Source organism: Accipiter gentilis, chromosome 15 (genome assembly GCF_929443795.1).
Source record: "Accipiter gentilis chromosome 15, bAccGen1.1, whole genome shotgun sequence".
Taxonomy (NCBI): Eukaryota; Metazoa; Chordata; class Aves; order Accipitriformes; family Accipitridae; genus Astur; species Astur gentilis.
The window spans coordinates 25,655,863-25,680,137 of NC_064894.1; the positions used below are offsets into that span (position 1 = coordinate 25,655,863).

Genomic DNA, 24,275 nt, shown 5'->3' on the forward strand with positions numbered 1-24,275 from the left:
ACTGGTGTTAAGGACCAAGTAAATGAGGATCTATATTTGACTTTTTCAGTTTATGTTCTTAATTAGTCTAATTAACTCCATACATAAAAGCCACCACTAACAAACACACTTTACTTAGCCAGTTTCTGGACAACTAACAGCAAAGGAGCTCTAGACCATCAGACTTCCATCACTTAAACATATTCTGGGTTTCTTCTCGCGGTGTTAACCGTAGTTAATCAGTTCACAAAACTGATTGCTTTAAGAGCACAAGAGGAGAAGAGCCTGCCTAGCCGAGTATCACGGGCACTGCCATGCTGGGGAGGGCATCTCTACAGCCAATTCATACCTAGTGCCTCAAGTTCTTGATAGGTTCATACCCTACAATAAGCAGTCAACACAACCGTCCTGGAGCTACCCATCCTGCAGCAAGATGCTCTTACAGAGCAGAAAGGCCTAAGGCCTTACTTCAGGTGGGCTCTATTTCTCCTTAAAGTAGGCTGGAGCAACAGACAACAAGAACCGCTGCCTGCATGAGGCCTGACTAGTAGCAGAAAGCACTGGTGTTGCTGTATGGGAGGGAAGAAGGGAGATAAGCCGCATGTGTGGCTTATAGGAGACATCACAGAGTGAAAAAGGCCGTACCTACTATTGCTTTTAACTGCCTTAAATCTCATCATGAAGCTGATTAAGGCAAAAAACATCCACAGAAGCAGTGACAAAGCACCAGGATGGCACGTGCTTAGCCAGTGCAGTTACTACGGAGTCAGACAGGATGGTTGAGCTATGCTTTGTGAAGATCTGCTTCTGCCACGAGTGGAGGAACCTACTGTATCTTAGAGACAAGAAGGAGAACAGGACTTTATTTTTTCCATACAAAACCCACAACTACCAGCAGGAAGCTGAGAAGAGCTGCATCTACATCAAGAAGTCAATGAATTGAACAGGACTTTATTTTTTCCATACAAAACCCACAACTACCAGCAGGAAGTTGAGAAGAGCTGCATCTACATCAAGAAGTCAATGAATTGAAACAAATCCGTGCAGAAGTCACAGGATCTGACTTTTCTCTGAATGTAAGTCCACTCATGATGAAATGGACAAGTAGAAGTACTGAACCTCCAACTCTCATGGTGCAAGTGCTGAGGACACCACAAAACTATTCCATATGTCCCGCCCCTCATGATGACCACTGCTAGAGGGAAGACATTTCCCAGCCCTGGCTGTGGACAAGTGGGCTCCCTTCCCTTTGTGGAACAGCCTTTATCAACAACAGTGTCATGCTTACCAGCTACCTGATAATGTATTTGGAGTAAGAAAATACCTTGATTAACCTATCCACTCTCCCCACAAAAGAAAACATCAGCCTTACGATAGCTTGACACCTAGGGGAGAGTAAGAACAGTGCAAATGTACATGATACTACTTCTGCACTCTCCCAACAGCCAAATATTTTCAAGTCATAAGATTTGGTGAGCTTGAAGAAATCTGTGTATTTACTGACACCTCTTCTTTCAATGGATCTCTTCCAAGTACTTGTCCAGACTCCTTGTAACAGTGTAAACTTCTTGCATACACAATATTTCTTGGCAAGGGAATAGCCCAAATACATGTTGCGTGAAAAACTGCATCCTTTTGTTTGTTTGAACCCAGCTCCTACCAGTTAGCTTATAACTGCTGTACTGGAAGAGGCAGCGAGTATTCAACCCCTCCCCATGCCATTAAATGATTTTGTAAGTCCCTGTCATACTTTTCACCTCAGTCATCTCTTTTTCAGTTTTGGCTTCCTCAATTAATTCCTCACAAAGAAGCCTTCTTCAGCCCTACTGCCCTTCTTATAACCTTTTGCAGTTATACGGTAACCTTTTCTGGATGAAGGGACCAGAAGCACACACTTTCTTCCTCTGTTGTCTTCCCTCAGGTACTGTAACATTTTCAGCACTTTAGTGGTGCTAAAAAGAGTAGTAGACTTTCACCAAGTCAGCTTTCCAATTTAAAATGAAAGTAGAAGTATTACTGGATTGAAGTAACCAATAATTATAACTCAATGCTATATATTTTATGAGTAATTTAACATCAAGATCAGCAACAGGCCTATTTTAATAAGCAGACTGTAAGAAAAGGGTACAACAAAAGCCATCCCTTCAAATGTTTAAAACACAGTTACAAACCATTAGTACAGTTTTCAATTATAGAAAAATTATTTTCACAGAAATATGATTCTATATATCTATGATGTACTTTGAGGCAAGGACTCAGCAGATTTCTGTAGAATAAAGAAATACATCTTGGAGTAAGTTCTTAGGGCTATATTTGATATGCACATTCAAGTAACAACAAAAAACCCAAATGCTGTAGCTGAGTGTGCTAACAATTATGCCTTGCTAATACAGAGAGTGAGGAACCCAAAATATCTGTGCAAGTTAACAGGTAAAAATCCTGAACCAGAAACAGGTACAATGATCGCAACTAGGATGCAGAACACCAACCACTTAAGATTTACATTCTGAACTGCCAAAAATGCGCTTGTGCGCAGCTGTTGTTTATATTTATCGTATGACCCTTCTAGCCTCCCTTCTTACCACCATTGTTGTGGTTTAACCCAGCCAGCAGCTAAGCACCACGCAGCTGCTCACTCATTTCCCCTCCCCCCCCGCAGTGGGATGGGGGAGAGAATCGGGGCGGGGGGGGAGAAAGGTAAAACTCATGGACTGAGATAAGAGCAGTTTAATAGGACAGAAAGGAGGAATGATAACAACAATAATAAAATGACAATAATAATAATAAAAAAAGAGTTGGAATATACAGAACAAGTGATGCACAATGCAATTGCTCACCACTCGCTGACCAATGCTCAGCTAGGTCCTGAGCAACGATCCACCTGCCCTGGCCAACTCCCCCCAGTTTGTATACTGGGCGTGATATCATAATGGTATGGAATACCCCTTTGGCCAGTTTGGGTCAGCTGTCCTGGCTGTGTCTCCTCCCGACTTCTTGTGTCCCTCCAGCCTTCTTGCTGGCTGGGCAGGAGAAGCTGAAAAAACCTTGACTTAGTCTAAACACTATTGGCGACAACTGAAAACATCAGTGTGTGATCAACATTCTTCTCATACTGAATCCAAAACATAGCACTATACCAGCCACTAGAAAGAAAATTAACTCTGTCCCAGCCAAAACCAGGACAACGATCTTTTCTTATCCATGGCTGGTCCCTCGTGTAATACATATCCATGTACTTAAGAGTACTTGATCCTTATTCATGACAGAGCATTTGCACAAGTGAAGTGATACTAATGAACTGTAACTCTGCCTTCCTTCTCACTCACCTTGCTGTTTTTCCAACCCTGTACTTACAGAATTCTTGCGACTTACACTCAAACATCATGTCTTTTACATTTGTTCAGTAAGGACTTTCTAATCTTAAAGAATTAGGGTAAATTCCTGAAGGGGTGACTGGCAAGCTTTCACTGCTGATTGGTGGGACGCCATCGTTTCTAGACACAGAAGATGTTGAGAGCATTTTGTCTATGAAACCAGCACTTCTTTCTTAAACCGTAAAAGTCTGAAAAGAAAGCCTGATATCACTGTACAAGGAAATGATCTGTTACTCCACAAAGTTGTGGTGCTAAAAGAAGCTCCAGTATGCTGTGTATTCAGAAAGCCTCAGCTTGAAGTAATTGATCTTTTTAGTTATATGTACCTCATCATCTATGACCTCCAATTAGAATGTTAAGACAACATTTTAATGAAACATCTTGATACTCAAAACCCTCACTTCCTTTTTATCTTGGTTAGCAGAGCGTCTGTGACAGAGACAGTCCTAGTTGTACTGGTGGATACCCCTTTCAGGGCACAGCCTGGTGAACACCTTTGAACTGAACATGCGACTGACACCTAGCTCTTTCCTCCAGCTGCTTGTTCCTACTCCGGCACTGGGCGTCTAAGTGTGCCAGCAAAGCATTTGTGCAGGTACATTGCAAGCTAGAACAAGGAATGGATTCAAGGACAAATAACTCCACCAGAATTTTTTTTTTTTTTTTAAATTCAGATCAGTTCCCTGATGTCAGCCACCAAGCAACTGCATAAACCTTTGTGCTGGCCATGGCAAAGGGAAAACCTGTTGCTACAGCCTTCAGAGTGGCGAAGAGCCCAGCCAATGCTACTTATCATCATTCACACTCAAAAGATATTACAGATGTTAATTAGCATTCCTTTCAAAGCCTGTACAAGACAGCCTGCCAGAGGCTGCAATTCAAGAAGTTAGATATTTCCAAGGGTCTAAGGGATAAGAAAATGCGCATCTAGTCAATACATATACCATACACACGCAAATGTGATCAGTTGCGATAGCATATGAATTGACTAATGGCAACAAAGTGAAAGATTACGTCCACCTCTTTGTCACAAAGTAGGACACTTTTCAGAACAGTTGGAAGCAACACGCTACTCCAGTGACAGCCACCGCGGTGAGACGCCTGCTTTCGATGAGAAATGAGTTGCCTATACTAAAACCCCTGAACCAAACCAGCACCTCCCCCCCCGTCTGGAATCACAAAACCGAACCGCACGGAAAACCACCTTAAACTCGGGGGAACAGAAGACAAGAGCACCTGAGGAAGCCCAAGCAAGGCACGGCTTTGAGACAGAGATAATACGCTTTAATAAAGCTCCACGGCCGCAGTGGGACCCTCCCGCGGGGCAGGGCAAGGCCGGGCGGCGGCAACGTCCCCCCTCCCGCCCCGGTACCCCCGTTCTTTCCGCCCCGGGGCTGCCCCGAAGCCGTTCGCAGCGCTAGAGGCTCGACGGTGCGGCTACAGCGGCGGGCGGGCGCCGCGGGCCCCGGTCCCCCAGGGCGGCGGAGGGACGCCTACCTTCACGGCCACTTCCGGGGCCGCGTCGACGGCCAGGGCCGGGGGAGCGGCGGGCGGCGGGCGGAGGTGCAGCACGGCGTCGCGGCTGGCGAGCACGGCGGCGCCCTGGGAGCCGGCCCCGGCCTCGGCCTCGGGCTCCGAGTCGGGCTCCGAGTCGGAGCCGCCGTAGGAGGCGAGCGCGGCGATCGCCGCCGACATCTTTGGCGCGGGGGATGACGGGACGAGCGGGTCCTGGCAGCTCCGCGGAAGCTCGCCGTGCCCCTTCCCACGCAGGGGGAGCGGGTTGGGGCTGCGCTTTGCAAGGTAGCTCAATAAAACGGCTGATACTTTAAAGGATAAACTGTGGTCTTCTGTGGGATATACAGGCGTTTGAGGCCGGGGGGGTCGCCTCCTTGCGCAGTTGTTGGCGCTTAACCTTTCAGGACTCCCGCGAGGGACTACAAGGTCCAGCATGCAACGCGGCACGGGCCGCCCCGGCGGCGCGGGTGCCATGGCGGCGGCTGTTGCCGTCCTGCCGCCCGGAGCCGAGGAATTTTATGGCACCGTTCTCGCCGGGGAGACGAGCGCCAGGGGGAACTCTCCGCTGGCCCGTTCCCGGGGAACTCGCGGCGGACCGATGACGGGGGCGCCGGGCTCCCGCCCGTCACGGTCCGTCCCCGGCGCTTAACGGCAGGGGAAAACGCTCAACAGAGAGGGCGGGCGGGCGCCTCCTCCCGCACACAAAGGGTTTTCGCCATCTCTCAGAGAGGCGGCGGCGGAGCCGGTCGCTGCGCAACCGGGGAGGCCGGGACTCACCCCCGGCTCCCGCCGCCCACGGCCCGGTCAGCCCGGGGGGGACGGGCTGTGCGGCGGGGAGCCCCGCCCCTTCCCGCTGATTGGCCGCCAGCAGCCGGCTTCGGGCACGTCACAATGGCTAGGGAGTGGGAACCGGCGGGTCGGACTGTACCACCTGCCGCCCGCGGGGTGGGGGGTGTGGAAGGCGGGTGGGCTCGCCTCAGCCTCCCTCACGTCGCCGGAGTTGGGGGGCCGGGTCCGGCCGCCGGGTAAACAGCTCTCCCTCCCTCCCGCCTCGGCGCGCCGGGTAGAGGCCCCTCCTCCCCCGCGCACACACACACACACACGCGCTGTCCTGTGTCTATTGTGAAGCCTTCGGGGGAAGCTCCGCGCCGCCGCCGGGGCCGCACGCGCCCCCGCCGCCTCCCTCCCCCTCACACCCCCACCCCCCCCACCCCGAGCCGCCGGTCGGTCGGTCGGTCGGCTGGCCGGCCGCGGCGCGCGCGGAATGGCAGGCGCCGTTTGAAGTTCCCAACGGCCGCGGGGGCAGCGCGAGGCTGAGCGGCGGCGGCGGAGGAGGAGGAGGAGGAGGGAGGGGCTGAGGCTGAGCGGCGTGAAGGTGTGAGGCGAGAGGGGGAGGCGGCGGACGGCAGCCGGGCCGGCCAGTAAGTGCCCCCTCCCCACCACCACGACCCCCGCACCCTTCTTCCCTCAGGGACCCCCTCCCCCCCTCCTCCCCGGGGCGGACGCTGACCGAGCCCGCTACCCCCCTCTCCCCTTCCCCGGCGCTGCGAGACGTGCCCGCCCCACAAAGGGACCGTCGGCCGCCAGGTGTTGGCCCCCTCCCCTTTGTCCGCGACCGTGAGGGGAGCGGCGGCGGCGACGGGAGGGAGGGAGGGAGGGAGGGAGCGAGCGTTCCCCCGCCGCCCCCCGCCAGCAGCGAGAGGAGGGGGCGTGTTGTGAGGCGGAGGAGGGGAGGGGGGCCGCACTCGTGGCGGAGCTCGGCGCTTCCCTCTCCCTCTCCTCGCCGCCCCGTGTGCCCGTAGCCGGCGAGGCGGCGGCGGCGGGGGGATCGCCCGGCGGGGGAAGGTGGGGCCGCGCGGGAGCGGGGTCAGCGGGCAGGCGGCCCGGGCGGGGGTGACGTCAGCCGCCGCCAGGTGCGAGCGGCGGCCGGCGGCGGGGCCGGGCTGAGGTGAGGGGCGCTCCCCTCGGCGGGGTCGGCGGGGGGCTCGGGGAGGGCAGGGGTGGGGACGGGCGGCGGGGGATTCGACGCGGGCGGCGGCGGCGGATCGGGCCGCCGGAACACTGCTACCATTGTTAGGCTGGCTTGGGGATCGCGGCCGGCCGGGAGCGGGAGAAGGACGTGGGTTCCAACTTCTGCGGCCGGCAGAACGGCTTTCCCTGCGCCCGCCTCAGTCGCGGGCGGAATAGGGAGAAAGTACAAGAGCGCCGAAGGGCTCGCTTTAACGCCGGGTGTATGCGTTGCGTGCGCTTGCACCTGGAGCGGTACATCGCCGTGACTTCCTTTCATGCTGCATGTGCTTTCGGAATTGAAGTGAACGTACAGTGACATCTAATTGCGACACGGTGGCATTTAACCAGATTAAATGCTCCGGTTTGGTTTTCCACCCTTTTCGGCAGTCACGGTGTTAAACGAGTACCTTGGCTTGGGAAGATATAACTTGGATTCTTTTTGGAAAAAAACCCAAAACAATAGAATAAACCTAAGGACAGATAGGAAGTGTTCACAGCGTGGAGTGGAGCGAGGTGCTGCATTATTCGGTCTGCTTTATTAAACGTGGACGTGCCTCTTCTTTGTATGCTAGAAACAGGATTTTAGGTAAAAGTCCCACATTTTCAACACTGAGACCTTTCTTTTGTTTGCATCTCCAACAGCTGAAATGTACCCCGTTTAACTAGCGTTTCATATGGTAATGAGTTGACTTTTAAATGTATGGGTGATGAATCGATAAGTAAGGAAAGCTATATGACGCTTCATGTGAATCACTGCTTGTTAATATCAAAAGTGGATCTTTCACTGCAGTAGATTTGTTTATTGTCTGTAATTGTTAACTGTTTCCGTATGACTGCATTCCTTTTTCTCTTGACGTGCAGATGCTGGGTGTTGTCTGAAGTTGAAAGGTGCGCTTCCTGAAAAGTGAAATATTTCCAGATCTATTTGTGCAACGAGTCTGTGGTATTTTATCTGGAGAATTGTGTTGAAAACAATTGAAATAATTCTGCTTTGTTGTCCTTAAATCGGAAACATTTAATTGACAAAGCTTTGGTAGTTGGCTTTAAGTGTGCTCACCTTCGTTCTGTCCAAGCATCCTAGATTGCTTGCCAGCGAAATTCAGTCATCTGGGATTCTAGATGCTTTCATTGTAGAACCCGTGAAAATCATTCACTGGTTTAAATTAGTTGCCTCTCTGGTACTATCAGGCTAATATATAAGCAAGCACGCGAGAAGGTATCCAGTGGAACACTGTCTGAAGTTTCTCTTTCCTTAATTTGTAGCAGAGATTAATTTTTAGCAAGCATGCAGATGCCATTTTTGAATATGAAATACTGACTTGACTATGCTTTAAAAGGGTAGATGGATAATATATGTGGTTATCTAAAATCTGGTTTTATTGAAAAAGCCGAGGAGTTGCTGCTCATCATTTGTGTTGAGATAATATGTTTACACATAGTGGCTATTAACTGCATATTTGTGAATTCAAGAAGGGGTTGATCTGTGTAAAACAAATCAAGAGTGTGATACAGCTTTTTTTTTTTTTAAAAAAAAAGGCTTCTGACTGATTATTGTATGGTGTAAGTATGTTCTGATTTAATCAGGTTCCAGAGAATGTATTATGTTGTGCGTTGGATGCTGCTGGTTCTGAAGGCAGACTGGAGTAGTGGGTGGAAGGTGATTTGGGTTACTTGGCTTTTCTTTCCATCCAGCTTTTCCACTGCTGTTTTTCCTTGCAGTCACTTTGCCTCTCTTGCTTTGATTTCTCCAAAGGAAGATAAAAATGTCCTGCTTTGTACAGCACTTTTGCATATAAAAAGGGCCTTTTGGCACCTGTCTGTTACTATACCCGATAGTGAATACTATACCAAGTATTACCATGTCTTCCTTTTTTCCCCAGGTGAGAGAGGAAGAAGTTTTTTTAAGAAGTAGTTCCTTGAGCAGTGGAAACCTGGCTTCTTACTCCCCCCCCCCTCCCTTTTTTTTTTTTAAATATCACAGATGACTGCAAGCTCTAATGGATTCTCTCCCCCCCCCCCCCCCCCGCCCCATTTGAAACATTTATAGTCTCATTCTATTGTAGATCATTTAATGTCTAATAAGGTCTTAAGGTGTACTGCAGCCTTTCCCTTGGCCAGGACACTCATAGCATCTTGATTTCATGAACTTAGCATTTTCTTAGGCAATTATCTTTGACACCTCTACCTTTCTGTTAAATTTGATTGAATTCACCCAGCTAGTTTCCAAGTGGGGGACACCCCCTCTCCCCCCAAACACTTCCTGCATGTGACTAATTTCCTTAAAAAGCTGGGGTAAAATATATTAAGTTTTAACTCAACATTTCACAATTTTTCCTTCATAACAGTCTTTTCTTCCCTATAGTAGATAATGAAATCTGTTTCCCTGTGCTTCTAATGTATTTTATACTACTTTTTTTCCCTTTACTTGCTCTTTCATAGTTGTTTTTTGTTGCTTTCCCTGATGGATGTGCTTTATCTCATACCCTGTGTTTTCTGTTGGTTTTTCTTCCCCACAGAAGATGATGCATATAATCCCGCTTGCTTTATTTTTTCTATATATATTTCTTTTAACACTCTTAAACTACTATCAACCCACTTGCATATACACTCACTTCTCATCCACCAAGATCTGTAAGTCTGCAGTTTGGAGGGAAGGGGAAAAAAAAGCACCAGATACTTATCAGACAGAGGATTGAACTAAAATATGAGGCTCTATTGTCTGTGGGAAATGCAGAGTTTGAAAGAAAACAAGGTTTTTTTCCTTTGTTCCTATGCTTTTGGCTGCTGAGAAAAGGTGTCATGATGGAAGTCTTATCAGGTTACTGTTACTGCATTCGGATTGGGCCTTTTTATAACATTCTGCCTGTGTGTCTGATGCATCTTAATGTACTCTATTTAATTTAATTGTGTGGAGAGTGAAGCACCTTTTATAACTCATGCTCTGCTTTTTCTGCCACCTTGGAGCCTCTGACTGCTGCAAGGGTGATAATACCTCTTTTCCAGTTTTGTTTTTTTGGACTATGTCCCGGATTCTCAAAGATATCAAGGCGCCAGATTGCAATAGGAGTTCTGTGTTCCAGTACATCTGTGAATCAGTCTCTTAACTTTCTTGGGAGGGATCTTGAGGTCGTCTGACGCAGGTTACAGGCTATATATTTCATGTTTACAAGACATGGTGTCGTGGTTTAACCCCAGCCAGAAACTAGGCACCACGCAGCCACTCGCTTACTTCCCCCATGCATCCAGTAGGATAGGGGAGAGAATTGGGGGAAAAAAAAGTAAAACTCATGGACTGAGATAAGAACAGTTTAATAGGACAGAAAGGAGGAATGATAGTAACAACAATAATAAAATGACAATAATAATAATAATAAAAGAGTTGGAATATACAGAACAAGTGATGCACAATGCAGTTGCTCACCACTCGCTGACCAATGCTCAGCTAGGTCCTGAGCAACGATCCACCTGCCCTGGCCAACTCCCCCCAGTTTGTATACTGGGAGTGATATCATAATGGTATGGAATACCCCTTTGGCCAGTTTGGGTCAGCTGTCCTGGCTGTGTCCCCTCCCAACTTCTTGTGTCCCTCCAGCCTTCTTGCTGGCTGGGCAGGAGAAGCTGAAAAATCCTTGACTTAGTCTAAACACTATTGGCGACAACTGAAAACATCAGTGTGTTATCAACATTCTTCTCATACTGAATCCAAAACATAGCACTAGAAAGAAAATTAACTCTGTCCCAGCTGAAACCAGAACACATGGTTTCAAAGAAAAAAAAGAAATGGGATGAGACTGGAACAACTTAGATTGTCATATTTATTTCAGATGACTTTGCAAACAATTTTTTTTGCAGAGTCACCTCCTCCCTAGAGGTCAGAAGCTGTGTAGCCTCTTTGAACTACTCGAGTGCTTATGTGGTGCTGTGACCTGCATCTTGTAACAGAAGTTGAACAAAGAATGTATCAGAGAGGCAGCAAAACATTAATTACAGGCTTCCAGGAAAATAAACTAAATTAGCATAATTGGAAAGTCTCATATCTTTAATATTGCATTTCTTAATTCTCTGAAAAATGTCTTTTTAATCATTAAAAGGATAGAAAATGTCATCAAAAGTGTATACATTTCTAAAAATATATTAATTAATTTAGGTGTCTATATTTTTGGGGTGTGGGAAGCTAAATTGAATGCTAGCTTACTTATGCTAGTGTGTTGGTGTAATAAATTACCTTATACACACAAAGAACTGCAGAATAATGAAGGTAGTTACATTTTAACAAAACACTTAATGGATAGCAGAAATAATGGATAGTTTTCAATGACTTGATACCTTGCTGTTGATTGACTTAGATGCTATGCTTGCGACCTGAATATAGTCTTCTGACAGTAGACTCCATAGAGAAGTAGATTATTATGAATGCCATAACTGTCTGACACTTAAAACTTATTAGAAAACAGGAATCTATTCTAAAGCCAGGTGAGTTTTTTTGGCATCTAACAAAAGGCATTAAATTCTGTTGAAGCATTTCTTATAGCTAGGGCATTTGTACTGTTTTTTCCCTTTTTTCCTGCTCTGTGGTAAGCTGCATTCATTTACTGGCAGTATTAATAGAGTCTCTGTTCTCTATCTGGCTTGTTTTCACAAATTTGGAGAACCTCAATGTACTTGACTCCAGTTTGGTAGAAATTGGTCAATAGATTTTAAGTTACTGAAGGAGAGCTTCCAACAAATACTCTGCAAGTGATCTCATAAACTTTGTTTGCGTAGGAAATAGGTCTGAAAATTGTTGGGTGCTCTTAAAGAAAAAACATGCACAGGTAGTTCTCATCCCTTACAGTGGCAACTGCCTGTAGATAGAGGTATATGATGACAACAAAGACTGATGGTAGACTCCATAATATTAACTAGTATTATTAGTGTAGTTAGTACTGCTTCTGCAAAGACAATGGTGCCTCACTAATCTACTAGGGTTTTTGATTGCAGTAATAGCATACTAGATTAAATTTTAATATAGTTCTAATTTACATATACTTTTTAAAGATGTAATTGGACGTTCTGCACACCAGGCTATTAAATAAAGAAGCCATGATCTGAGAGGTAAAATATTTTCATGGGTCACAAAAGTATCTGAGAGAAAATAACAGAAATAAATGTTAAGTTATAGGAAGCTTAACATTTTGTCTTAAATCAGGCGCTGTTCAATATTTTCTATTAATCATCTGTAGAATTTAATTTATAAAGTAGCAGTATTTACTGAGGATTCAAAACTGTTTAGTCAGATTCAGAAATACTAAGCAAGCTGTGTGAAAGGACAGCAGGATGACAAGTAAAACTGTTGGTGTATGCAAAGCTGTTTTGGAGGCATAAAATATGATACCATTTTTATGTCTCAGAAGTTCTTAAATTAACACTATTAATATAACAAGAAAATTTGGGCATCATTGCAATTTGCTGAGGTATCATTACCCAATTTATAGTTGTAATCAGAAGTGGGGAAAAAAGCGTAGAGAAGGAAGTGCCATTCTATACAAAATCCTTAATTCTTATCTGCTATTCAAAGTGTGTTCTTAACTGTCAATTAGTTTAAAAAAGATAAATCACAGTATTGTAGAGAGTTTGATATGAAGGATATGGCAGAGTTTTTCAAGAGATTGAAAAGATTGGAGTTATTTACCCAAGGAAATGAAGTGCAGATCAAACAAGTGAGGAGTAGGAAGATATAAAATAGATGTGAATTTATGCTCTCCAATAGCAGATGTAAAAGAAAAAAGCTGCATTCAGTGAAAGACAATTTATTGAAGCCATACTTTTTTGCAAGGAGAGGTGAATTGAGAATTTTTCCCTGCTTCCACGCAATACACCTGTAATTCTCTCCATATGTATGTAAGTATGTATCTGTCTATCTGTCACTCAGTGTTAGAGTTTTTCTCTTAAATAACAAAACCAGCTTAAACTCCTTGCTTTATTTGCTTCAAACCAATAATTCAAACTTTGCTCTTTCTAATCAGAGATGACTGCTCAAATAGCTCAAATATCAATTGGAGTGAGGTATTCTCAGTCTTCTATAGCTGAAGTGAATTTTGTAATTTCTGGTCTTTGGAGTAATTTTCTGGCTGTTTGATGTAATGAACTGTTTTACGCAAAATGGAACAGTCCAAATCAGAGGGATAATGAAAGAAACTCTTACACCAATATGTTGAATATGGAAATGGCTTGTAGCATGAGGATGGCCAGTCCAAACACAAACCATGGATGAAAATTGATGTTTGAAGAGAAGCCATCTTAGGCCAATCCAGCAAACTTATAGTGAAGGTGTATGGCAAAGGAACATGAGGGTCCTTTCTGGGGGTGGGGTCTTCTTTCAGATTAACTCTTTTCTTTACTATCGGCTCCACATAATAGATGTATAGGTTATGGAAAATTGAAAGAGTGATTGACACTGAGGTACTTCACTGGTAGTACTTATGCTAAATACTGTATTACAGCTGCTTGTCCAGCAGCACCCAGTTGCCACCTCTAAAGCAACGGCTATGGAGAGGCCAAAAGCTATGGCTATGAAGTGGCCAAAATCAAAGTTGTCAGCTATTATTTCTACAATGTGATACTATTCATGGTTTGAGGGTCCAGAATCTTTTACCTTCAGGCACATTCAGGATGGCAATGTGGGTTCAGATAAATTGTCTGCCGGATCAGCTATACCGGATAAGCAGGGTCACTATTGAAGAGCTATTGTTGGTAGCCGAGAGCGGTTTTCCACAAAAGATTCTCATTATCATAAGATAAACCAGCACCCTCTATAGTAATTTTGGCACAGGCCTTCAAGTAATTAAAAAAAAAAGAAAAGGAAAATAACAAGTAATTTGTAACTTTATAATATGTGTGAACTTAAGTAGTTCAACCAGCTCTTGTAAAAATGGCATGCAGAGTCAGCTTTCCATTAAAAAAGGAAATGCTTAACTTGTTAAATCTTGTTCAGCCACTAGCCACTGAATGTGTGTGCAGAAGTGCTTAGAGAGGTCTTTTACGCTCAGCTGGTTCTGCTTTTTTGTTGATATTAAAGGAGAAGGCCGTGATTGACAAACTTTGCCAATTGTGATTCCATGTGCGGTTGTGAAACTTTTGAGAACACAACCAAAAATACAAGCTGAGTTTGTCATAGGTGCTCTTTCTTTGGAAGCCTCTCCTCAGGAGCAAGGCCTTTACAAAAATTGTGTAATTTGTGGGGAGGGAAATTTCACTTCTGTGCTTCCCAGCTACCCCCTGTGGCAAATGTCAGTCTCTGCTGGTAATACAAGACAGTGATATTTATTACATCTTAATACTCTGAGCAGCCTGCTCTAGTTGATCCTGCTTTGGGCAACCTCAAAGGTGCTATGATCATATGATCTTCATAGCAGGAGGAAAACATATCTTACAAGTAATTCAGAAGTGATAGGTGGCCTAGACTGCTGTGGAGGTGGTAATGAAAGTTTCTGGCATTGATGGCAGTCTGGTTTGAATTTGCTCTTTTGAAAATACATAAAAAATGATAGAAGTATTTGGTGTTGCAGGGATCTACATTGCAGCTGAAGAATGGCATTATATGGCAGAATACATATGCATATCATTCATGTACAGAACGAACTGATGTTATTCCTTAGTCTTGAAGATTCAAGACTGTTCTGCTCTGGAAACTTCAGATGTGGCTACCCACTTGAAACAATACTGTCTGCATCCCCAGGCAAGACAACGGAATGCATTCTGTGGGTCTAGCTAGCATGAGTGGTCTATTAAAAACAAAATAAATCTGAGTTACAAAGAAGTTAACAGTTTTCATTTCCCATGGGAGTGAACTTCAAGTAAATCTACCTTCAGCAAGTTACATGATACAGGGAGAGGTTCTGTACAGTTCAGTCCAAAAAAGAACATACTTTCTACCAGCTATGATGTTTCCAGTAATGGAAATCAGATATGGGGATTATCTGTGGCTAGCCCATCTAGCTAGACTTTTATCCATTCTACTTCTGACTATAAAAAAAATTAGTTATTTGTCTGGGAAAGGAGAAAATGTTTTATTAACAAACAGAAAGATTTTTGTTCTTACTGTTTTTTCTCATTGGAGGAGAATTGGACCTCTGTCCCATACCTGTGGCTACTCTGCTAATAAACATATTATTTTATTCCAGGATGACTCATGTACATATCTTTAAGCTCTGGACAGATTTGTATTCCTCATCTGTCTGATCTGCAGGAGAATTCAGAGTGGGGCTTCATTACTCAAATCTTTACAAATACTGGCAGTGTTCATGAAAAAATGTTATAGTAGTGATACTACATTGAAGGGGAAGAGGAACTCTTATGGCTCCTCAGGCCTTACCTGATGCCTTTGTATACCAAACTCTCTATTGCAATTGAGGTAGATGGGATTGGTTCTTAAGATCTACTATGTTTGACAGATTCTTGAAGCACTAATATGTTTATAGGCTGTCTTCTAGTAAACTCTAGGTTCCTCACAAGTTTACTATCTGTGTATTCATTAGAGACCTGATCAGTGTCACCAAAAGATTATTCTCTGGAAACCTGTGGACCATACCTGTGAGTGTCTGTTGATTTAATACAGCATAGCATGTTATGCTTGGAATGACCTTCTTGTGGTGGATCAGTGTGGCCCAATGGTTGGACATCTTGATGTATGTATGTACTTTAGCGGCCTAAAAATTTTATTAACTGAACTTCTGACAGCAACTGAACATGCTCTCTGCCTAGACATTAGAGAGTTCCCATGGGAAATAGCCACTTAATAGTTACTGTTGTCCTGAAGTGATACTTGGTAAGAGGTTTCATGTAGAATAACGTATTGGTAGAGAAAAATCCTTGCTACTTTGAATACTTTCAGACTCTTGCCCTGTCACGTAAAATAGTCCCTTAATTCTATCTTTCATTGTGCCTGGGAATACATTGAAAAGCAAAGCCATTTGTCTATAGAAACAATCTAAATGGGTCATCTTCTGTGTCTGAGTATTTTCAGAAATGTAAGCACTTTCCCCTAGCTTAGTGCTTGCGTATGGGGCACTGGCTACCAAAGCTGATTTTAGAGCACAAATGTAGTATCCAGTCCTTTTTATGTGGTAAGAAAGCAAATGTTTCATTTTTTCAGAATCCCAAACCATATGCTTGTTGTACGTATTCTAGTCCATCCTTGATTATAATGAGCTTCTTTACTCATAGTTAGTCATTTTTCCTTTGAAACCCGTATCATTAGAGAAAGAATCTTTTTAGGAAAAAGATTAATTTTATTAAGGAAAGAGGTAAGGATATGATTTTAAAATGGAGACAGCTAGGAAAGAAAACCGTAAGAACTGTATGATGCAGTCATAAAAATTGTTGGATGTTGATTTACTGTTCTGGTTGTTGGTCAGTTTTTGTTCTGAAGCATGTTAGCTAGAGAGAACTAAGGACTCTGCTTGATAGTGACTGTCTAGAAGGCCGAGAAAGACTCTGAAGGGACAAATTCTTCTCTACCTGTTTTATGCCTCCTTTTTCAGGAATTCATAAGCTTGCGTTGCAACACTTTCAAACATGCACTGTAAGAGTTTTTAATCTTGGTTTCCCACCTTTCTCAACAGTCTGACTTGCAACATGAGGCTTTTCATATGTTTTTTCTGCCTTGCAACTTGCCTATATACCATTTTGCAGGTTAGCAGTTTATGTTAATTTTCAAGACACTAATGTCCGTTTAGATACCAAGATGCATCTTTTAGCCTTATTTTTAGAGTACTTGGCTACCTCTAAGCTTAAGTTGCAGGCAAAATGACAGATGGTTTTGAATTCATGTTGGAACATGAGAAACCCTTCAGACATTGTTAAAAGTATTCTGGAGAAGCCTGATTCACCTGTACTTGGGAACAGTACTTTGCTTTGAAAGATACACTTCAGAAAAATATATATTGTATCAGGACCTTATGTCTGTAAGACTGCAGGAATGTTGAAATATCTGGAGTCTTGTAGAAAGAAAATTCATGTTCTGTGCACAGAGTTATAGCCCTTTAAAAAGTTCAGGTATTTTAGGATGCCTAAAACAGACAATGAAGCATTTTAATATAAATATAATAATCATGTTGTTGTTCAGATTGGTGGGATTTTGTCCTAATTTTCTTAATGAAAATTTATGACTGGTACCTGGTAGTCTCACTGTAATGCATGTGTTAATTTGGGGTAGAATTATGCAAGCTCTGGAGATAAGATTTAATAAGTGACATGCAGGTCTATTTAAAAACTATAAAATTGTAAATTAATTTCTAGATTTAATTGGACAAAATGATGGTAATTACTGATATGTAATCATTTTTCCTTTGTCACAAATGCTGTGGGGTTTGTTGCATAGGTGTAATTACAATCGAGTGTTTCAAAATCACTTGTTTTCCAAAGATAGTGAAAGTTTATAGTAAAAATTAAATAAATTGTAATTATTACATATTTAGAAAGTAAAAGTATTGCTAATACTGTTTGGTTTTGTGCAGCTAGGGAGAGAAATTTGTCTATTAAATATAGTTAGCTAGTGCGTGAGTTGGGCAGGTGAGTGAATGACATCCAGTTTGACTCTGGTCTGAGGCCAATACGAGCCCAAACTTATTTTCAGTGAACGTGCTTGCGCATTGTAAAGCTCATCATCAGAACTAGCATTAATACTACCGTACCATGGATAAACAAGGAGTAAATGGATCTAAGTGTGTATTACGTTGTTTAACTCTTCTATAAACCAACCACTTGTGTTCCAAACTTTTTACATCAAAAGTACAAATTTGAGTCATACTCTTGCAAAGTCTTGAGTTTCAATTTTTCTTGAAACTGCATTTATTTTTAGCATATTGAGCTTATTATGGAAGTGTATTTTGAAGAATGTCAACATGAAAACCTGTTTAGAAAAGCACGGCCTTTAACAATTTTCCCCCTACATACACTGTCATTTCTTCTTCGATTTTCATGTGTCAAATATATGACAAGTTGTCTTTTGTTGATGAAATCAGAATTAGATCATGGTACAGGACTCCTCCTTAATAATTTTAGTGTTCTTTTGGGATACCACTTTCAGACTTTCCTAAAGATTCAGAAACCAGTACTCAAAAATCTTAGGTAACTAGTATGTATTATATGGGAAAATAATTTTTGGTAAGTTTGATTGGCTTTGGAAAAATTAATGTAGTGAATCTTTAGTACAACCAGCAATATTAAAGAAGATACTTTACTTCTCAGTAAACAGTTAGGAAGTTTCCCTTATCAAGTATGAAAACTAACCTAAAAGCTCAGTAAGTTTAGAATTTATACTTTCAGTAAAATAGCTATAATTTGTCAAGTATTAATAGAAAATAATAATTTTTGTCCTGTTTCATACACAGTGTGTTTCATTCCCTCTGCTGCAGCTTGGATTTTTGTCAGAAAGTTGCAGAGTGAAATTAATGCCTGTCAGCTTGGTTGAGACTTGGGTATGTTCTCATCTCTTCCATGTAACATGCCTGAAAATGAAAGGAGAGAGAAAGTGGTTTGGCCTTGTTTAAGTGCTAGTTGAGATACGGTGAGTCCAGTATATGAGACTGGGATAGAAAACACAAACTTCAGGGATCTTGTTTTTCAAGAAGAAGGTGGTGGATTGCTAGGCTTTAATCAGGCTACTGCAACTGAATGTTACTGGTGGTGGACCTTACCGTTTAAAAAAGGTGTCAACCGCTTGCTGCTTTGGACTGTGGCTAAAAATTGTCAGGCAACTCAGTCCTTGATGTTTTGTCCTGTTTAGTATCTACCTACTTTTTTTCTAACAAATAAAATGAAAATAACACTGTCAAACTTCTTGAGAACATATATTTCTTCTTTATTCAGTTTTTAAGGATGTTGTCTGTGTTCTGAGTTTGTAACTTTTTTTTGGTTGTAGTAACAGAGAGTTTTAGAAAGTTATTAAATGAAATACAGAAAGGCTGTCTGGAGGATGTATTGTCTGTCTTAACCGCTAAGTCATACAGTAATGCTTGCTCTTTTTCTGCTATTGTGAATCTTGAATTGTTTTGTGGTTAGTGGAACAACTGCAAAGGGAAGGTGAATAGTTTTCTGATTTGTGTTTGCCTATAGTTTATCTTCAATATACATATTCTCTCCCATGAGCAGTAGGAAGTATGCTTTTGAACTCCGAGAAAGCCAAGGAAGATGCTTCCGCTTTGTAGGGGACAGACCTAATATCAAAGATGGGCACCCTCCCTCCTGGCCACATTTTGTAAGGGAAAATGAGGACATCTGCTTCATTCTTTGAAGGAATGAATGTAAACAGCTGTGTTCATCTTTAGTGGATAAAGAAGCTTGCCTATAGGTTTAAATCTGACAGATGAAATCTAGAAAACAGTGGAATATAAAATTCACCTGTCTTTGCTGTCATCCATAGATTTCTAGATTATACCCTTTCCACATCATACTGTATGTGGATAGTCTAGAAGCTTAAGTGAGAATTCTTCTCTGAAAGGCAGTCCATACTGCCATGGGCATAGGATGGGGCCGAGGCAGTGCTGGCTCATTTCCAGACACCTTAATGGATAGCTGTCTTCAGCTGTCCAGGTAGACGTACCATAAATGTTTTATTAGATTTAAGGTTTAATGGTATGATCAGATTTGACTGAATGGTATATAATGCAAAGTTGCTTGCCACAACATGTAAATAGAAGCAAGTTGGGGTTTTTTTGTGTGAGAATAAAGCTGTCTATGCAGTACTGAAAAAAAATGTATCTTTTAAATGAAAGCTGACATGCTTCTATCTGTGGAAATGGAGTCATAGTGTCCCTTTCTCAGTGCATTTCTTAGAAAAATGAAGTATGCCTGAAAATAAACACTGGTGGTTTTTTGTTTTTGTTTTGTTTTGTTTTTTTTTAATACCTCCCCTCCTTCCATTATTTCAGTATTGATTGAAGCAAAGTTGTTAGATGCATTTTGGGTAATTTAAGTTTGTTTTACAGCCTATCAGTGATCTTGAATGCTGTTTGGGGACAGACAATAAAAATGAAGCTGACTGGTCACTGTCATATCATTGTTTGGTAGGGAAAGAAGAATTGCTAGAATGCGGAATCATGTTTCATGTGTGATTACAAACTTCTCTCCCTCACCCAAACTCTAGTCTTAGAAAGATCATGTTCTTTCCTGGGTGTGTGAGGTTTAAAGTCATGCCATTTTCCTCTCAATTTTCTAAATATGGCATCTCCAGAAGTGCTGATTTACTATCAGCTTTTTTTATTGCAATGGAGCATGAATTTATAAAGGTGATCTATTCCTATAGGCAACAGAGAAATTTTGAGCAGAAAAATTAACACCTATCGGTGTTCTTCCACCTTTTTCAGTGCCTGATATCCTTAATCTCTTCTCCCTGAATCTGGTGGTGTGCTGCAAACTTCCACTACCGTAAGGTAGCTAATAAGAATGTAAATAGAACTTCTTAAACTGGCAGTTTTCAAAACTTTTTCCTTGAAGCTGCTGAGCTTGTTTACTGTGTTTTGAGAAACAGCAGCTTGGTTTGTCTATCCCTGCTCTGTTGTACCTCTGTGCATACCCACAGAACACAGCTGAGAATGAGGAATGGAAAGAGGCAATAGGTTCACTGTCTGTTCTCGGTGGAGAAAGGAAGGTACATAAAACCATTGCTCTTCTAAAGGGCAGTGATGACCTTCCCTTGGAGAGAATGCTGGCTAATGCCTTTCTTCTCACCTCAGAGCTTTGCCGTCCATGGTCTGTCACACCTACCCAAAATGGCCCCAGAGAGAGCCTTATCTGTAAGGGGTCACCCCTTACAGTATGCTTCAGTCCAACGTTAAAAGCCCCTCAGAATAACAGCTGCTGTCATGGAGAAAGAGATCTCTGCAGATGTTGTGTGACTGCTGATTTTAAGAGCAGAAGAACCTTCAGTCACTTTAATGTTCTGTTGTGACATGTATATAATGGATATTTCATGGAATTCGTAAGTTACTCTTTGTCAGAACATTTTGAACTTCAGGTATTAGAAACTAATTGAAATGAACATTTCACTTCAGCCTTGGCCGACCTCTGCAATACACATTACTGCTTGGGATAGTAGTTGCATTCACTTGGCCGTTAAACAACTTCTAAAGCTCTACTCTCTGATCTCAAGAGTGTAGTTTTCTTAATGGGATTTTTTTGAAGGTGGCCATAAAAGGAAGACAACAGCTACTGTCACAAGTATTAAGAAGTAGCGTGCAATGTGAACAGGCTAATTTAACTCAAGCCTAAATACAGTTATTCTAGATTCTTCTAAAAATAACTCTCCTCCAAACAATAAAAATTGATGTAACTTTACAGCATGTTTTAGCAGACATTGGCAAAATGTTGATTTCTGCTTTTTGATCTTTTAGATAAAAAATGTAAGCAAACAGTAACTTAAACTCTTCTTAGTAGATATTGTTGCTATATTATACTGTCCTTGTCTGTTTTTTGTGTCAGATGAACACTACAAACAAGCATTTCATTTATCTTCTGATTTTTTTTTTCTCATCTCACCATTCTCTTCTCTCTTCTACAAAATTGCAGTGTTTTACTTGCTGAGGTTGTATCTAGTTAGAGCAAGAGACAACAGCCTCAGTTGTGGAAAATTACTGTTCACAGTTCTTGCCTTTTCATTCCTTGCTATGTGAACTGGTAACTAAAATGCTTTGTTCTCTTCTTGTGGATGTAAGTCTTCTCTGCATGATAAAGCAGAGTGATGACATGCAGGACTTGTTTTAATGTGTAGATTTTGTACACAAGGCTAGGTGAGTAAATGTATTACAAACTCTTACAGCAGGTGTCAAGCTATGCTTATTTACATTGGCAGGTCACCTTAATGTATGTGGAAGGCTTAATCATTTTAACAGCCTAAATAATGAGTTGTAAATTAAAGATATTGTTTGGAATTTTTTTAAATCTAATTGCTGTAAATTGTAACACATAATTTTCTTTTCATCGTTATTTTAGTTGTAAGGCTTATCACTTTTTTGAAAATTTTAAAGGTAGGAGTGCTAATAAGATGTGTTACATTGTGCTTATTTTCGTAAGCAGGAGTTCATCATTATGGACCGAAGCAAAGAATGGCATTTATTAGCAGTTGGATTTTAAACTGAAAGCTAGAAATTTGTAGCAAGATCAAGAGGATAGCAAAGGAGTTGTATTTTGACCAGTAAATTCTAGAATGTAAAGACAAGAAACATTTTATTTGTAACAAATACTATAATTTAAAGAACTAGGGATATGAAGAGAAGGTGAAATTTACTGTTGGAATTTTGAATTCGTTATGTCACATATTAAAAAATAAAACATTTTTTTTGTTTTAAATTATTAACAACTCTTAGACATGTGGGGATTTTTTGGGGAGGGTGTTGCTTTTACATTATGCTACGTAAAGCTTGCTCAGGAGAGAAGTTTTTAACGAACTCAATGCATTTGATAACGAGCAAGGGACACAACTTCTTTGTCATCCTTGTTATCACTTTGGTAAGACCAAGGCTGCTCTTGTGCTGGAGCTGTTGAATTTTGATGGCAAGTTCTCAGGCTCTCTATCCGTATGCTGTTTACACAATCTATTCTAAGTCTCCATATGAACATGGCTTTTATTTTCACCCTGCAGATCCTTGGACTGAAAACATAGGACTTGCAAAAATACCTTTCTAAACAAAACTTTGCAGTAACTGTTAAAAACTTTTGCTTGTGCTTTCATTGTAATTCTAGGCAGAACTGTATTTAATGAGAACAAAATAAAGCCATAATCCTGGGATTTTTTGTTATTGTATCAGTTTATTAAAGTAAAGAAACATGCACAAGTTCAGAGAAACCAGTCATCTTTGGTGATAGGTGATGTGTGTGCAAAATCCTAAAGGATTTCTGTGACCATTCACAACTACGATAAATATCATGTAACAGCATGTAGTATTTATAGTTCTTATAATGAAAGCCAAACAGAATGTTCAGAGCTTCTCTGCTCTCTTCAAAGCCTGGGCAGCAGTGTTACTAAGGAAGAAAACTATTTGGTTTTGTCCCATTATTGTCTCAAAACTGGAAGAAACCAATAACTAAAAATGAAGTTTAACAGGTGAAAAAGAAGATGTGGAAAAGTAGAAGAAATTACTAACATGAACAGTGAGCAGTTCAGGATCATGTGTGGCAGTTATATTCCAGAAGAAATTTGCTCAGCCTCCCAGCTAAGTCTTAAAAATTCTGCCACCAAATTAAAGGAAACCTCGAGTGTTGTTGTCTACAATAATAGTCTTATTTCTGGATATTGCTAAATCACCATTATAACACATAATTTATGTGGGCTTCTCAGGAAACAATTTTTAAAGTATTACAGCTTTTTGGAATGAGCCAGATTTAGCAAAACAAAATATGCTCTTGACATCTACTAAGATGGTGTACAAAATAAGCTCTTTACTCACAATTTTTTCTACCCTTATATGTCAGTTGGCATGTTCAAATGCAATCTTGTCTTTCAATAAACTTGTGCTTTTTACAAAAAATACATAATTTTTCCAGTAAAATACAGCTTAGTATTTGCTTGCTTGCCAGTGTAGTGGTTTTTTTTCCCCTTGGTAGTTATTAGAAAATTTCAAAGTGGAAAGTCAGACTCTAAGCCTTGTCATACTTTTCTTTCCAGTTACAGACTATGGATACAGCAGTTTTGTCATAAGATGAAAAAATTGGGTTTAAGGGCCTCTTGTGCTATCACAACCACCTAGCTTTCTAGCATAGGTGGGCTGTGGGTGGGGATGGGATGGGAAGATTTCAAAGTTCTTTTCCCAAGCCTGCTGTGAGAGATCTTTGGGAAGAAAATGGATGGCTATTAAAGAAGGGAAAAAAACGAAACACCAAAGTAAGAGGCGAGTGAAAACTTGTAGCTAAAAAACCAACCCCTCCCCCCCCCCCCCCCCCGCCCCCAACCCTTTCACCTGAAAGGCTGAAACAAGAACACAGACTAGTCATTCATGCTTTGAATCCATTTATTTGACATTTGGTTTTATTTTCAAGTAGTGTTTTATCTACTTAACTTCTGTCTGTCCTTGGAGAATAGCTAAACCTGACAAATGATGAGAAGGGGAGTATGACCACTGCCATACTTACCAATTTGTCCTACTTGTATCAGGAAGACAACAGTTTTGAAAACATGAGGAAACTCCTGTTGTGGTCAGTCTTCCATGTGTGCAAAATGGGGAAGGTCTTTGGTTTTTTTCAGCATGGAATGAGAGTGATTATGTTCATAGCTGTGTGTGATCATGTCCTGGTGTGATGGGGCTGCAGGACGTATGGATGAGTGCGATCAATAGATGGCATTATCTGTGAAGGCACAGAAGTTAATCACCAAGATAAGATAGGTGAAGCAGTGCAGCAAGAAACTGTAAGGAGGAGTTAGAT

At 41.9% G+C, this 24,275-nt stretch overlaps 2 protein-coding genes across 4 annotated transcripts in view; one reads left to right on the top strand and one right to left on the bottom strand.

Annotated features, from left to right (window-relative positions):
• CDC40 (cell division cycle 40) overlaps positions 1-5,342 on the bottom strand; it is a 42,493-nt gene extending 37,151 nt beyond the window's left edge. Inside the window, exon 1 of the mRNA XM_049817680.1 lies at positions 4,851-5,342. Coding sequence (XP_049673637.1) covers positions 4,851-5,342 — 492 coding nt within the window. The remainder of the gene's footprint in view (positions 1-4,850) is intronic.
• A 733-nt stretch (positions 5,343-6,075) lies between these two features.
• WASF1 (WASP family member 1) overlaps positions 6,076-24,275 on the top strand; it is a 103,442-nt gene continuing 85,242 nt past the window's right edge. For all 3 annotated transcript variants that reach the window (XM_049818263.1, XM_049818262.1, XM_049818260.1), the window contains exon 1: positions 6,076-6,289. The gene's annotated coding sequence lies outside the window, so the exon portion shown is untranslated. The remainder of the gene's footprint in view (positions 6,290-24,275) is intronic.